This window comes from Sceloporus occidentalis, unplaced genomic scaffold (genome assembly GCF_023333645.1).
Source record: "Sceloporus occidentalis isolate IW3139 unplaced genomic scaffold, rSceOcc1.0.p SCAF_1, whole genome shotgun sequence".
NCBI lineage: Eukaryota > Metazoa > Chordata > Lepidosauria > Squamata > Phrynosomatidae > Sceloporus > Sceloporus occidentalis.
The window spans coordinates 71,067,256-71,083,843 of NW_028316981.1; the positions used below are offsets into that span (position 1 = coordinate 71,067,256).

Sequence of the window (16,588 nt, forward strand, 5' to 3'; positions counted from 1 at the left end):
TCAGAAGTTAATACAAAGGGCATCTTGTGGAAGAGGCTCGAAGGCATGTGAATCCTTCAGGTACAAAAGTAATCTTCCTATGCTGTTGTTATAAACTGAAATGAGTTAACTGTTGAACAGCTGATCCTATCCAAAAGTAAATCCTAACAGGTTCAATGGGTATTATTTACTCCCACGTAAGTGATCATCAGATCACAGCCTCTGTTTATTTTTATCCTTTCCCTCCCCCAGTTTGGGCAGTATATTTTCATCTGTGCTGATGATTAGTTTCACTTCCCAGTTCTAACTCTTAGCTGTTATTTTGGGAAGAAAGCATGAAAGGGTGAGAGACAGCCCAGAGATTTCCACAGAAACACAGTGGCATAGCGATTCAGTGAGATAATCTATTTTTGTTGGGCTGACCATTAACTGAAAGATTACTGAATGTTTGGATTTATACTGTGGAGCCAAATCTTTCAGCAACTCATATCAGCAGTCCTTCTCCTTGCCCAAAGTCTGCCCTTGTCTATTTATAGCTTATCGCTTTGGCCAATAAGCTGGCATACGTCTTCCAGCTTCAATTCTGGATCCGGGATGTCCCCAGATGTTATCATAACTAAATCGTCACTGATCTACGTGGGATGCCGCTGCCTGGATGCATCCCGGGTCAAAGCCTTGCTCAGCCAGCCAAGTTTTTAAGTCGGAAACTCCCTGACTTCGAAAAAGTGTGGGCTGAGCAAGGCTTCAACTTGGGATGTGTCCTGGCGGTGGCATCCCACGTATATTGGTGGTGGTTTAGTTATGATAACATCCAGGGGCATCCCGGATCCAGAACTGAAGCTGGAAGAAGTAAGATGGTTTATTGGCCAAAGTGATAAGCTCCATAGAGTTGAAGAGACCACAAGGGCCATCCATTCTAATCGTCTGTTACGGGAACTGTGGGGGGAACTGTGGGGGTCCCCAAAAAGTATGTCAGCATTACTTTAAATGTTGGTGAAATCAGCTTTGCAAGAGGCTGGGTAACCTTTAGGACCACTGACATCTATGTATACCAGTAATAACTGAGGAAGACTCCAGGTTTGGGTGAATTAAGAGGGTTTTATTTAGGAAAATGCAGAGTGCAATCACACACATACACAATAGCAATTCACACAGACACAGCATTCAGAGCTAACCGAAATGGAAATATGGAAATTAGGAAGTAGAGATTTGGCAGATTACAGAGGGCAATATTTACCTCTCAGAAGAGTACTCCATGGAAACAGGAAGTGCCTCCAACTGGGGCCTGAAGGTGACACAGAACATACAGGGAGCACAACCTGGGACAACTGTATATGTAGTATAGGTGCAGAAGCTAGGTTTTTTGACACCACTGTTTATATGTGAAAACTAGCCTCTGGGGATGGCCTGTTTTGCAAGGTAACAAAGACTTGATTTTCTTTCCCAGGAATCGACAATGGGATTCTGGATGGGTTGATGGTTTTAATGTTAGGGTGACAAAAACAGTTATTGGACAACCCTATGGTAAATGGACAGGGAGGTTGGCAGGAAGCATAGCAGTGGACAGGCTGAGAGAACTGGCTTACTACTTCAATGCAATGAAATCTCCATTGTTTCTTGGTGCAAGAGGAAATGCAGAGGACTTGGAGGAAGGTTGGAGCAGTTAGTACACCCGTTCAACCTTGACTGTATTATTACCTGGATCATCCATGTCTCTGGTCTTTGCTCCTTTTCTCCTGGGAACCTTGTACAGTACAGGGTGTCCACGGTGTGCTAACACCCCAGCCATGCAGGAAGCACACTTCTCTGTTCCCATAACCTTCAAAGGATTAGATGAGGGTGCAAGAAACATTAAAACAAAGCAATTGTTCCTTTGTGAACAGCACAGTATAATGGTTTGAATACTGGACTAGGATTCTGCGTGACTAGGATCCCTGCTCAGCACTGGGTGATCTTGGGCTAGTGGCACTCTCTCAGTTTCAGAGGAAGGCAATGGCAAATTCCTGAGCAGGGATGACAGTGTGACTTGGAGGTCTCTTATTCATAGGGTTGCCATAGATCAAAGTCAACTTGATGGCTGTTAACAACAAAATGAAAAATCTTCTGTGAGTAAATCTCACTAAGAAAATTCTAGGATAGGATCACCATAAGTCAATTTAAAAGTTCATCACAACAAGAGCAACAACTCCTTACCAACCTCAGGCCATCCCACACAGGATTTGAACCTGTCCCTGTGTGTTTTCTCAGATGGGCAGATTCTCTTTCTCATGAAATCAGTCTATGGTGATTTCCCAGATTTTGTATACTTTCTTTTCCTCTCCATTCTGAAAAGTTTTATAAGGCTCAGAGATTTTGCATGGGTTTTCCCTGCTTCTCTCATAATCATTTGATCCCATAGTGCTTTTTCTCTATACCCAATACAATAGATTTCAAAGTATTGGTATTTCTTGTCTAAGAAAACCGTGTCACAGGGTTGCCATAAATCAACAGGTGAAGGCACATAAACACATGCACACGCACTGATGCACATTGGAAGGGAGTCTGGAAAAAGGGAGTGACTCTGTTGTTCATATTGAAGTATTGTGTAGCATTATCCTCATCACACACTGGCTATTCTCTGAATATTTTTTCCTTTCACATTACATTACTGAGACCCATGTTTGAGACCACTGATGAGGACCAGTACGCTGTCTTTTTGGCCTCTCCTGGCTGGGTACCTAAATGGCGCAAAGCAAGTGTTTGAGCCACTTCTGTACCAGATGTCCTTCTTGTCCTAGACACTTTCTACATTTTAACCTTCTGTCCAGGAGGAATTCCACAATGCCCTCCATTTGGAGCATGACTGAGAAGCTCATTGTGTAACACCATGTTTGCTGTTCCCATTCCCATAGAAATTTGTCTACATGGCAGCCTGTCCTTGCAGCAAATACGAAGATAGGACAGATACTTGTAAAGTTTTTTTCCCCCTGGAGCAGCAGCAGACAAGACTTGCACCGAGTTCAGGGCAAGTTCGTTTTTGGAGGGGAAAAGGACAGCAAACATGTCAGGAAATGGGCTGCTTGAGAACACAATGCAAATGTTGAAAGGGTATTTCCCCTCAATTTCAACACAATAGGCAAATGAAAGGCGTAATTTAAATGTAGTTTCAGTCAAGGGTTTGTTGCTAGTAAAGTACAATTGTAAGCCCTTGTTTTGCTCAGAGTTACAGAAGTATATTGCAAGCCAACAAGGCATTTTAACCAAGATGAATTCATCTGAAAAATAGGGTTGAATGAGAGCCAGTGTGGGGTAGCGTTGGACCATGACTCTGGAAATCAGGGTTTGTGCCCAGCTAGGCCATGAAACCACTGGGTGACCTTGGGCAAGTCACACTCTCTCAACCTCAAAGGATTGCAATGGCAAATCTTCTCTGAAGAAACTTGCCAAGAAACAGGAAAACTAGACCTCCTCCTTTTTTTTCCAGGACATCTCCTACATTTCAGCCTTCTGTCCAGGAGGATTTCCTAACTCTCCTCCATTTTGAGCCTGACTAGGGAGCATGGGTATACACTTCTAAGAGTGTTTTGAGCTTTTCTTTGCTCCTGTCCCCCATTTTTATTGAAGGTCCTCCATTTTGAGGACCTTCAGGAAGCATGAATATACATTTCTATGAGTGTTTATAGAGCTTGACTTTGGCCACATCCTCCCTTTTCCTTGAACATTGTCCATTTTGAGCCAGAAGCAGAAACATGGATTTACATTTTTATGTGTTGAGCGTTTCTTTGCTGCTGTCCTCCCTTCTTCTTGAACGTCCTCTATTTTGAGCCTAACAGGCATGAACTGACATTTCTATGAGTGTTCTGAGCCTTTTCTTTGGCCTAGACCCCCAATTTTTCTTGAATGCTCTCTGTTTTGCTCCTATGAGTGTTTATAGAGCATGTCTTTGGTCCTGGCCCCCCTTTTTATTTCTTCCAGAAGCTTCCCCGTTTTGAGCCTGTCTAGGAAGCACGAACTGGCCCTTCTGTGAGTGTTTTGAGCCTTTAATTTGGCCGTCTCCTCCCTTTTCCCTCAACGCCCTCCATTCTGACCCTAACTGAGGAGCATGAATTAACATCTCTGCGAGTGTTTTAAGCCTCTCTTTGCTCCTGTCCTCCTTTTTCTTGAGCGCCCTCCACTTTGAGCCTAAGAGGCATGGCTTGACATTTCTATGAGCCTTTCCTTTGGCCCTGTCCCCCATTTGTCTCCGCCGTCCTGATCCTAAGGACCATGAACTGACATTCCTGTGTTTATAGAGCTTTGCTTTGATCCTGTCCCCCGTTTGTTTCCTCCCTTTTTTCTGGAAGGATCCCCATTTTGAGCCTGAAGTGACATTTCTGTGAGTGTTTTGTGAGACTTTTATTTGTGGGGACGTCCACCCCCTTTTCCCTGAGGCGCCCTCCATTTTCTGGGGCCTGGCGCTCCTTGGAGGAGGAGGAGGAGGAGGAGACACCTAGCCACCTTGAGGCGGGCGGAAGAGAGGCAGGCAGGAGGGAGGGAGGGCTGGATCCGCCTCCTCCCTCCCTCCCTCCCGCTTTGGGGGCCTGGGCTGTTGGGGAAGAGAAGCAGCGCCAGCAGCAACACCGCCTGCTCCTCCAGGTCCATGTCTTCGGAGTGGCTGAGGAAGCGCTTCGCCAAGGCAGGCCCAGGGGACCCGCCTAGTCAGGAGGACCCCCAGCAGCAGCAGCAGCAGCAGCAGCCCTCGCCCGCCCCCTACCGGCGCCCCAAGTTCCTGCGCGGAGGAGGAGCGGCCCCCGGCGGCAGGGAGAGGCGCCCAGTCTGCGCCCCCTCCAGAGAGAGGCCCCTGCTCCAGTGGAGCACCGGATACGCAGAGTGAGTCCCCTCCCTGTAAGCAGAGGCTGTCTGGCACAAGGGGCCTTGAGTGTGAGTTCCTGCATGGCAGAATGGGGTTGGCCTGGACGGACCTCCTTGGGGTCTCCGCTAGGAGTCCTAGTAGACGAGCACAAGTGGAACGTCAGTCAACAGTGTGAGGCTGCAGCTAAAAAGGCCAATGCAGTTCTAGGTTGCATCAATAGAAGTATAGCGTCTAGATCAAGAGAAGTAATTGCCCCACTCTATTCTGCTTTGGTCAGCTCTCACCCGAAATATTGTGTCCAGTCCCAGACATTACAATTCAAAAAGGATGTTGAGAAACTGGAGCCATGTGTCCAAAGGAGGGCAACTAAAATGGTGAAGGGTCTGGAAGCCATGCCCTATGAGGAACCACTTAGGGAGCTGGGGATGTTTAGCCTGGAGAAAAGAAGGTTAAGAGGTGATATGATAGCCCTGTTTAAATATTTGAAGGGATGTCATACTGAGGAGAGAGCAAGCTTGTTTTCTGCTGCTCCAGAGACTAGGACCCAGAGCAATGGATGCAAGCTCCAGGAAAAGAGATTCCACCTCAACATTAGGATGAACTTCCTGATAGTCAGGGCTGTTCGACAGTGGAACAAACTCCCTCAGAGTGTAGTGGAGTCTCCTTCCTTGGAGGTCTTTAAGCAGAGGCTGAATGGCCATCTGTCAGGGATGCTTTGACTGAGAGTTCCTGCATGGCAGAATGGGGTTGGACTGGATGGCCCTTGTGGTCTCTTCCAGCTCTGTGATTCTATGATTCTACTTTTTGTATATTTTGTCTTTTTAGTCTAGCAGTCACTGCATCCGTACTCACCATATTTAGTACTTTCCAAAGCCATTCTTTTCCTGAGGCTACCTCTGTTGTTTTCCATTTTTTTGCTAGTATAAAAAATTATAATAATTTTGAAATTTTAAATAGCATGAAATTGTTAATCTAAATCATAATAAATTATAATAATAAATGAGTAAACTAAAAAGTTACCATAGTTTATAAAAGTTGAAAAAAGCATTCAATAATTTTAAAACAATGATTAAAATAGTTAAAAACATTTAATACATAATTACCAATAAAAGATTAAAAACACAGCACAGCACACCACTACACACTTACACACTCACACACACACACTCTACTATTCCATAATTAAAATCCAGAGGCCTGTGTGAATAAAAACCTCTTCACATGCTGGCAGGAAGAGAGCAGGGAGGGAGCCAGGTGGACCTCCCATGGAAGGAAGTTCTGCAGCTTGGGAGTAGTCAGTGAAGGCTGTTTCTCACACACCTGTGATGTATTTGTTGTTAACTGCCTTCCAGGCAGTCCGGACTCATGGCAACCCTGTGAATGAGACAGCTCTAAGAACCCCTGTCTTCCAGTGCTCTGCTCAGATCCTGCATATACTTGTGAGCTTCTTAATAAGAGTCCAGCCATATAGCAGGTGGCCTTCCTCTCTTTCTGCACCCTTCCACCTTTCCTAGCATTATTGTCTCTAGAGAGTTTAATAAAAAGCCATGTTTTGACTTATCATTGGAAAGAGGCCAGTGTTGGCACCAGCCAGATCTCAGAAGAGAGGGTGTTTCTCAATGGAGATGTTGCAACCAAGAAGGCCCCTTTCCATGTTCTCCCACTTCGTATTACCCCCACTGCTGGGACCCACAGGATGGCCTCTCCTGCAGACCTCAGTTCTTGGGCAAGTATATATAGGGAGAGGTGCCCCTTTAAATATTGAGATTCCAATCCATTTAGGGCTTTAAATCTCAGCACCAATTAGTTTTGGTAGGACTGTGAATACGGTTCTGGTCATGGATGCAAGCAAGTGCACAATTGCTTGAGAATACCAACTCCTCCATATGTGCATATTTGACCCTGCAATATCAAGGGGTGACTTACTTGTAGGCCTTCAGAGGCTAGAAGGCTGGTGTCTTGAAATTTTAACGTTGCTTTACTTGGATATGGGAGACCTGAGTAAAGTTGACTCTCTGCATGGTTGGCAGACTTTGCTAAAGTTATAGTTTCTCAGTTTTCTATGACATTAGAATTGAATATTGCTGTGAATTGTATTTTGTTTTTAATAGGGCATCACCCATTATACTTCACTGTCAAAAACTGTTAATGTAAAGGTAAGAGTAGAAAGCCACTACCCTTAGCATAACTGTTTGTTTGACCTGCAGTAAATGGTCCCAAAAAGCAGTTTTAAAGAGATTGTAAACCACAATTGTGTTATGACAACTGTCAAAATAATGTTAGCATAGCTCTAGTGTTATGAACTGTCCTTTGGGTTTATGAGGCATAGTGCCACAGTATTTATTGTCAGTGGTATAGCACCAGGCTGCATGTGCATGTGTGGCTGTGCGTGTGGATGTAAAATCTCCCCCCTGCTTTTCCATATACAAGTTAAATCTCCCTTATTTGGAATTTGGAAATGCTCCAAAATCCAAAATTGTCCTCATGGGTGGATAGTGACACCTTTGCTTTCTGATGGTTCAGCGCACACTTTGTTTCATGCACAAAATTATTTTAAATTATTATGTAAAAAATTACCTTTGGACTGTGTTTGTAAAGGAATGCATGAAAATAAATGAATTTCAGTGTTTACACTTGGGTCCCATCTCCAAAATATCTAATTATGTATATGCAAATACAGTAGCTCCTCCCAAATTGCAGGGGACCCGTTCCGGACTCCCACTGCAAAAATGGCAACTCGCAAATATTCCAGTCCCATTGAAAATAATGACACGCACACAGGGCCGCACACAGGTGCACACTTACATTTTCTCCCTCCCCACTTGTCCCTACCACAAAGAGTGAGACCCAGACTCCCAAGTCCGCAAAAAGGGAGGGACAACTATACTCCAAAATCCCCCCAAAATCCAAAACACTTCTAGGCCCAAGTATTTTGGATAAGGGAGACTCAACGTGTGTGTATATATTCTCTCTCTCTCTCTCTCTCTCTCTCTCTCTCTCTTTCTCACACGCTCACAGACCCAAACACACATACATATTCATCTGGAAATAATTCCTAGACATCAGATCTGTGGAGAGGAGTTCATAACAGTTTCTTGTGGAAACTGCTGATTACTCATCTACATTACGTTAGTGATATGAGTGATGTTTCCTGTCAGCTTGCTTAGATTTGGTTATTTCTGCTATAAGGCAGATGTGCATGCTTTTTACAGATTCCTTGCAGGGCACAGTGACGAAAGTGGTCTCACAGTGGTGCTTAGATGACAGGAACATCATCTGTCCAGTCACACAACTCTTGAATGGATGGGACAATTTTTGAGATTGGCTAAGAACTTGCAGCCTTTACATCTTCTGTAGTATTCTTGGGTGCAGAGTAGACACAAATAGGAGAAATGGTAGAAAAGGAGGTGGGTGAGAAGTGGGACTCACTGCTTCCTTTTTATATTTATAAACAGCAGTGCTGGAAGATGTAACACATTGCAGATGTTTTTGACTCCCGTTCCCACCAGCCCCAGACAGCTACCATAAATGTGGCCTGAGATTTTGAGCGGGTTACATAATTATGTTTTGTCTACTTGACAAAACATCAGCAGTTACGTTGTAGAATTGAAGCGTTTATATGGAAGAGAACAAACTTCCAGGACCCTAGAGGGGCTTGAGATTAGACAAATAAGTAACATATTAAATTTACATACACATCTGGGTACTTTTTAATTTCTCATACCCTTTTAATAAGAAGAAAATAATAAAATGTGCCACAAGATTTTCATTGTTGTACTTGCAAGCTACTAGTTGGAACAAAAGAGCCATGTAACCCAGCGCTGGCTCATCCATATAGGAATGGCGTGGCTGCTGCTGCTGAGGACACCCCTCCGCCTCAGGCTGTGCACAGGAGGAAGGGGCACCCCTGTCCCAAAAGGAGAGGCATGGCTTGGGGAGGAGGAAAAGGAGGAAGAAGAGGAGGAGGAGCAGACCCTGAGAGCCACCCCGAGGGACAGGCAGTGCTTCCCGCCTCGCCTTTCTCCTCCTCCTCCTCCTCCTGGCTGGGCTGGCTGGAGAGACTTTTAGGGGGGATGAGGAACTAGGGAACCCTGCCTTCTTTGGGAGCACTCTCCTCCCTCTCCCCAACGCTCTTAAAGGCACAGCCAAGCTCCAGCCTCCCAAGTTTTGCGGCCCTGTGCCACCTTCTATACAAGGGTGCAAAAGCCTGACCTCAGGACCAGCTCTCCTCTTGCCCTGACTGGATTCTGTGCCTTTGTTGGTTTGTACAGGGATCTTGTGGCATCTTAGAGACTCACTGAAAGAAAGAGGTTAGCAGCAAGAGATCTCTTACACTCAGTTCTACTTCCTCAGATGCATATAGCAACTATTGCTATAGGCATCTGTCTCTCTCTCTCCCTGCATCATATATAGCTATTTGCATCTGAGGAAGTAGACTGACTGATATAGCTATGTGCATCTGAGGAAGTAGACTATAGCATCTAGTTATATGCATCAATAGATAGATAGATAGATAGATGCATTGTATATATGTACTGTTTTAGATTTATAAGCTGCCTTGAGTCCCTGTACTGGGAGAAAGGCAGGATGATGATGATGATGATGATGATGATAATAATAATAATAATATGCATCTGAGGAAGTAGATTGACGTCTGCTATAGCATCTATAGTTGTATGCATCTCTCTCTCTCTCTCTCTGCATCATATATAACTATATGCATCTATTTATCTATCTATCTATATCAGGGGTAGGCAACTCTTTTGAGCCGGGGGCCGGGTTGCTGTCCCTCAGAAAACTGGGGGGCCGAAGCCAAAAAATAAATAATTAAATATTTTTTTTAAAAAAAAATTAAATATATAAATAAATCAGGACAAATGTAGGACAAAATTTTCAAATGGAAGACACTTTTTTTAAAAAAATGGAGGACACGTGAAAAAATTTGCTGATTTTTTAAAAAATGTTAATATAAATGCATGTTTCTGAGGCTTCTATAGACAATTGCCCCCCAACGACCCCGGCGGCAATCAGTGGCAGGACCTGGCTGGGGCCGGTCTCAAGGCCTCGTGGGGCTGCATCCGGCCCGCGGGCCGCAGGTTGCCTACCCCTGATCTATATAATATATGCATAATATATAGCTATATGTATCTAAGGAAGTAGACTTGAGTCTAGGAAAGCTCATGCTGCCAACTTCTTTCTTTCAGTTAGTGTCAGACATGCTACAGGATCTCTCTACATACTGATTCTACAGACTAACACTGCTATATCTTTGAATTCTGCCTTTGGTTGTTGTTGTTGTTGTTATATGCCTTCAAGTCGTTTCCGACTTACAGCAAACCTATTCTAAGGTTTTCTTGGCAAGCTTTGTTCAGAAGGGGTTTGTCCTTGCCTTTCCCTGAGGCTGAGAAAGTGTGCGAGAGAGACTTGCTCCAGGTCAGGCAATGGTTTTTTGTTTTTTGTTTTTTTGCTGTGCTGGAGGGAGGATTTGAACCCTGGTCTCCAGGGCAGTAGACCAACGCTGAAACCACTACGTCATGCTGGCTTCTTTGTTTGTTATTACGGTGTGCCTTCAAGTTGCTTCCAACTTATGGTGACCCTAAGGCGAAACTGCCTTGAGGTTTTCTAGACAAGTTTTGCTCATAAGGGAAGGGGGTTGCCCTTGCTGTCCTGAGGCTGAGAGAGTGTGACTTGCCCAAGGTCACCCAGTGGATTGCCAGGGCTGAGCAGGAAGTCTGGACTCCAGAATCCAACACTCAAACCACTACGCCAAGCAATGGTAAATGATAATAATAATAATAATAATAATAATAATAATAATAATAATAATAGCTCGTGTGTTTCAGGCAGGCTGCTTACTCCTAGGGTGACCAAGCATCCTCCTTTTCCAGGACCTGTCCTCCCTTTCCACCTTCTGTTCGGGAGAGATTCCCAAAAGTCCTCCATGTGGGTCGTGACTAAGAAGCATGGACGTGCATTTATAGTAAGCGCTTTGAGCTTTTCTTTGGTCATGTCCTCCACATTTCTGGCATGTGTTTTCTTGTCCTCCTTTGCAGTGAGGAGGACACCCCTGGTCACCCTGACCTGCTTGAAGCCCTCAGCCCAGGTGTTCATAAGGAAAAGAGGGGACCGACTTCACTTTAACCTGTAAAAACCTAATTGGCTTTTTGACTGATTCTCAATACAGTGCACCCACTCCATACGTGGGTGCACCATATGCAATTTCCTGTTTAAGTGGAATCCATTAAATGAATGGTGCGTGCAACTGCCACACACATGCGCCACACCACCACAAACACTATTGAATGGGGCTTGAGCTTACATGGGATTTGCCTTAAGCGGGGGGGGGGGACAGATACCCCGCATAAGGCAAGGCTCCACTGTACTATGACGAGAGATTGGAACCTAAGTTTTATGTCATGTTTAGCTTTAACAAACCTAACAGCGGAAATCAAGGGGTGAAAATAATTATGAGGGGCGACAAGGGGTGCCAAAATATTTCTCGCCTAGGGTGGCCAGATACCTTGAGCTGGCCCTGATGTAACCTTCCAATGAAAGAATATGAGGGAATGAAACTTTGTTTCATCTGCAGCAGAACAATACACAGTAGGACAAATACATTATAATGCTATAAGATGGAATGGATATCCATCAGGGTTTTATTATTCACCCATAATAAGATGTTTCTGTTCACATTGTACAAACAAGGTTATGGCAGCCAAGTTACTGCTATAATTTGACTGAAACCAAATGTGAAAAGCGGGATTTGAAAAGTAAAAAAAGATGGTTTTACTATGTTAATCTTTAAAGCCAAGCACCAAGTACCGGTAATTTTATTTGAAGGCTGGATCTTGCTTATATTATAATATGTGATTAGGAGGTTACATCAGTTTAACAGAATAGTTGATCTGCAGATGTATGAGGCAGTTCCCCGCCCCCCACAGAAATCAGATCACATAGATAGTATTGTCAGAATATGCCATGATTTATTCACTAGAGAATGTCTGTGTACTTATTTCTTGACCACAGTCCTCTTGTGGATAGAAATACACATTGAGATTCTGGTTAAAACTGAAACGTCTGGCTGTTGTGTCAGGTTTCTCTTTTCTTTTCTTTTTTTCTTGTAGATGCTTTGTTTGCCATATAGAATGTCTGTTTTCCTGCTGTTGAAATCTTAAACCTGTCCTCAAGCTGAACTTTTCAGAGGAATAGCATAGTGAGTTCAGCAAATCTTGAACAAACATGCCCAAAAGATCATGTATTCTGCCTTGTGAATATAAGCACTTTGAGAGAGGAATACTATATAAATAAACCACTCGACATGACTGTCAAAACTTCAGCCAGGGAAAAAGGCAAGTTGCCTACATGGCAAGTTTAAAGGAACTGTAGAAATAAGCAAAAACTTCCTTGCAGGAGTAGCTTTTTACTTTACTTTGGGCCAGAACCATGGATAGGGAAGCACTTGGCCTCCATATGTTAGGGACTATAACTTCCAGTAGCCCTGGCCAGCATGGTTAGAGATTGTGGGAATTGCAATCCGCAACATCTGGAGGATGCCAGATTACTATTGGCCAGAACAAATTATATAATGTATTTGGTCCACTCCTCTCTATAATGTTTAAGAAGGAAAAAAATATTTCAGCTCCCTGCCAGATAATCTTAGGGATTTGTGAGTAAGAGGCAGGGGAAAACCTGGAATTTATGACATTGCAGTGTGAGTAGAGTGCAAAGGGCTTTATTTTTTTTTAAAATGGAGACTGGAAAAGTTATTTCACATAAATATGCTTATAATTGCTAAGAAGAATGCAGATCTTTCAACCAGTATTTACTGGCCAAAAGAGAGAGGGATATAGGCAATCAGAGGAGGATTGCAGCTCCCTACAACCCAAACTTTTTAATATTATTTCGTCTTATTTGCCAATATGCAATCCAAAGACTGACCACTTAACCAATTTATGTTCTACAGCAGCTTATATAGAAACTAGAAAGGGTAAGGACTGAGTAGGAATGTGGTTGCTCTCAGCAATCTTTGGATTATGCCCATTTCCGCATATCCCACACAAAGTGAAAAATATAATTGCACAGCAGCACTATAAGCGGAATCTGCCCCAAATATGGCATCTTAATCAGAGCAGATATGAACAGGTTACTGGCTGTGCTCATTTCTGTGCCGGACAAGATGAACTGATGCCTTAGTAACTGAGGGTGCATCTACACCAGGGGCAAAACTCCAAATTGACATCCAACTGTTCTGGCTCCAGAGATGCCCCGGAGTTCCCCCTATGTAGACATTGGACAGATGTCTACACATGTCATCACTGTGTTGTTTAGCAGTGCTGCAGTGGTACACCACTGCTTAATGTGAGGTCAGAAACAAGGCACCCAGCTCTACCTCCTCACCATTGATCACAGGTCTGGGTGCCTCATTTCTGACATGAGATGAAGTGGTGGTGCCAAGGAGGGGCAAAACTTTCCTTGCTACTATTCCACCCAGGAAATTGGTCCAGACATCGAGGGAAATGGCAACAGGAAACACAAAATCTGGAACAAACAGCAACTTTTTAAAATTCATTTTAAAGCTGGTATAACACAGGTTCAGTGATGATAGGGCCATACATTGTCTGGACTGATCACATCATATTCAGGGATAGGGCTCTGCGTTGTCTGGACAGCTTGTTGTGAAAGCGAGGGGAGGACGTTTTATTTGGCCTGTGTAGACAAGTACTGAAAGGAGATTGGTTCTTTTCCACTCATAATCTATAAGTAATCTGTGACCACTAGATTCAGCTCTCCTTACCTCATGCACCTAGCAAAGACAGATTTCCAACGAGCTGGTGTCACTTTTACATACCTCCCTCTGACATAGCTGGACACAGTGCCTCCTTTCAGCTGTTTTCCACCCACTTTGGCTACATCCAGAGAGGCGAAGGATTACTACTGAGAAGAAAAGGAAGCACAGGGTAATGAAGCTGATTAATTCCTTGCCACAAGAGTGAGGTCAAACAAAGGGGCAGAACAGATGGGTAGGAAAAAGCGGCTCAAACCTGCATTTTCTGGAAGCGATTTCAAACACTGCTGTCCACAACAGCCGCTCCCAAGGCAGCGCGAACAAACATGGCCCAAGCGCACAGCACAGGGTAAAGCCGCACTACTGGATGATTTTTTTTTTGTTGGATTATTTTTTTTGTTCCCTCCCCTTCATGCATTTGCACTGTTGCACAAACACACCGCCGTTGACTGCTGCCTAGATGCCATCCCCTTTGATTGGCCACATAATCACCCCTGCAATCCTCCACCAGTACAGGTCATTGAAGTATCAGTGTGCTCATTAAAACACTGGCAAAGCACAATCATGCCGCCCTTACTTGTCCCCTTCATCCCCCTTCTCCCCATGCCACCTCTTGGACTGTGTGGTTTGTGTATGTTGCACTTGTATCTATTGGATATGTCACACTTTCACTTTTTTGGATTGCCACTAGGCTTCATTCTTTTTAAATGCATCATCAGGCCTGTCCTGGCCTAAGAAGCTGAATCCTCCCTCTAGTCCATCTGCCATTGTCCAGGCCTCAGAGGGAGAGAAGAACTGCTGTATCCTATCCCCTTTCCCACTGCCATTCCCTTCTCCTTTTGTGTCATGCCTTTTTATATTGTAAGCCTGAGGGCAGGGAACTAACCACCGCTCTGAGAGCCTTTGTGGCTGAAGAGTGGGGTATAAATAGTCTAAATAAATAAATAAAATGTGCACCTGCACCGCTGTATTTATATGCACTTTTAGGGTTAGGATGGATAAGTCCTTTAGAACCACTCTGGTGTTGGCACGTTTATATGCAGGGTTGAAGGTGCACGTTTTGGGGCTAAGTCAGAATATATATTCTGGGTTCTTTCTGCACTGGTTTTTAGCCCCAGACTGCACGCTTTGGAAGCATGTGTCATTGAAACGCCCTGACTCCAAAACAGGTTGAAACCACTTTATTTGGCCCATCTATTTCACCCCAAGGTCCCCATCTGCTGCTACTGTCTTTACTAGCTATAAGTAGAAAGGAGCCTGCTCCCTGCTTTGGAAAGCTCATTGCATGTCCTAGGGCCCTCACTGCTCAGCATCTCTCATGAATACAGGGGTGGGCAACTTGCACCTCTTGAGCTACTGCTGGATTGTCTCAATAACTTTAGCTAGTATAACCAATGAGGAGGGATGTTGGGAATTATAGTCCAGCAACATCTGGAGGGCCACACATGTCCCCTTCTGCATTAAAAGGAAATGTCAACAGACTGGGAGGTCTGGATTTGTTATTTTCTTCCTGTTTGAGAAACCTATGTGAATTTGACAATCTGTTACTGTTACTGATGTGTGACATAACCAGAGCATAGTAAAAGATCATGGCTCTTTCCCCTTGGCGGTTGGACACTGAATGGATTAATGGCGCAATGGTTGCTTGATCAGTGGAACATTTTCCACACATCTTTAAGAGGCAAGAACATTTAAAACGTCAACCATTTCCTGTCTAGGCAAGTTATGATCACAAGAGTGAAGCTGACTCATAGGAACTTTCTTGTAAAATCCTGTGGTGGCCTGGGGCAATAGCCAGGACAGTTTGAAGGAGGTAGTAAATAAAGTGAGAGAGACACTCAAAGTAGCACCCACAAATCAATGTGGAGCTCCAAGGAAGAAACAAGAAATATGAATCTTTGGGGGATAAGAACAGTGGTTTTTAACACTTTTCTAGGTAACGCCCTCATCTGAAAAGCTGATGAAAGCATTGGACCTCCCACCATGCATTAAAACCAAGAAAACTTCTTTCTTTTTCTTTTTTAGCTCAGTTTTCCAGACTCCCTATGAACCATAGATCAAGAACCCCCTGCTGCAGAGCTGGGTCATTGCCCACTTCTCCTTCATGGCCACCCGTAGTATGCAGGTGTTTCCCAGCAAGCTGTTTCTCAGTGCTTTCAAAGGGCCTTCAGTGTGATAATGGTTTATGATCCTGGCTTAGTATTATGTTTCAGATCTATAAGCCAAGACTTGGACTACTGCAAGTTCTCAGTCTTGGGAGAGTCAAGTCTCTGAGAAGGTCTGATAAACTCTGATAGCATCCTTCTATTAAGGTGTAAAACTGCTCAGATACATTAGCATCTGCAAAGTATCATCAGCACTTCCACTACAGTCCCTCCTCCTTTCTTGCGGACTTGAGGTCCGCATTTTTGAACATTCACGAAGGGGCAACCTCCATTATTTTTAATGGGGTGCACCCCCCAGTGTGCATGTGTTTGTGGGCATACACCTCATTCAAGCGTATGGGCCCTATCATGAATATACATGAGCCTCCATTTTCACCAAGGGAGGGGGATCTGGAACAGATCTCCCATGAAAACGGAGGGGTTTAGCAACTGCCTGGTTTTCAGAGCCCATATATATTCCTCATTGGACCTCAGAGGGGTGAAGTCCCACTATTTTTGCCTCTGCTACTCTCTAAGGCAGCCTTACAAACCCTTTTTCCTACTCTGGAGGAACTATTAAAATTATTTTCACGTCTCAGAGAACCCCTACTAAAAATTACATCTAGAGTTTTTTTTAAAAAAGCGTAAACTCCCCCCATAACAGTCTCTCCCAAGTGACTTCTCATAAGATTCCAGGGAAAGTGGAGAAACCCTGCTTTTAGAGATAAGGGGCAATTTTGCCAGTTTGGGTGATGGGTCATTTTGGGCCCAGAAGAGGTCTTTTAAAACTGGGAAATGAAATGTCACTTTGGTTCGGATGTTCCCCCTCAAAAAACAAGGCAAAATACC

General features: G+C 44.1%; 1 protein-coding gene across 1 annotated transcript in view; it reads left to right on the plus strand.

Moving 5' to 3' along the window:
• Positions 1-4,498: 4,498 nt before the first annotated feature.
• PPM1M (protein phosphatase, Mg2+/Mn2+ dependent 1M) overlaps positions 4,499-16,588 on the plus strand; it is a 31,739-nt gene continuing 19,649 nt past the window's right edge. Inside the window, exon 1 of the mRNA XM_089524571.1 lies at positions 4,499-4,827. Coding sequence (XP_089380697.1) covers positions 4,598-4,827 — 230 coding nt within the window. The 5' untranslated portion in view covers positions 4,499-4,597. The remainder of the gene's footprint in view (positions 4,828-16,588) is intronic.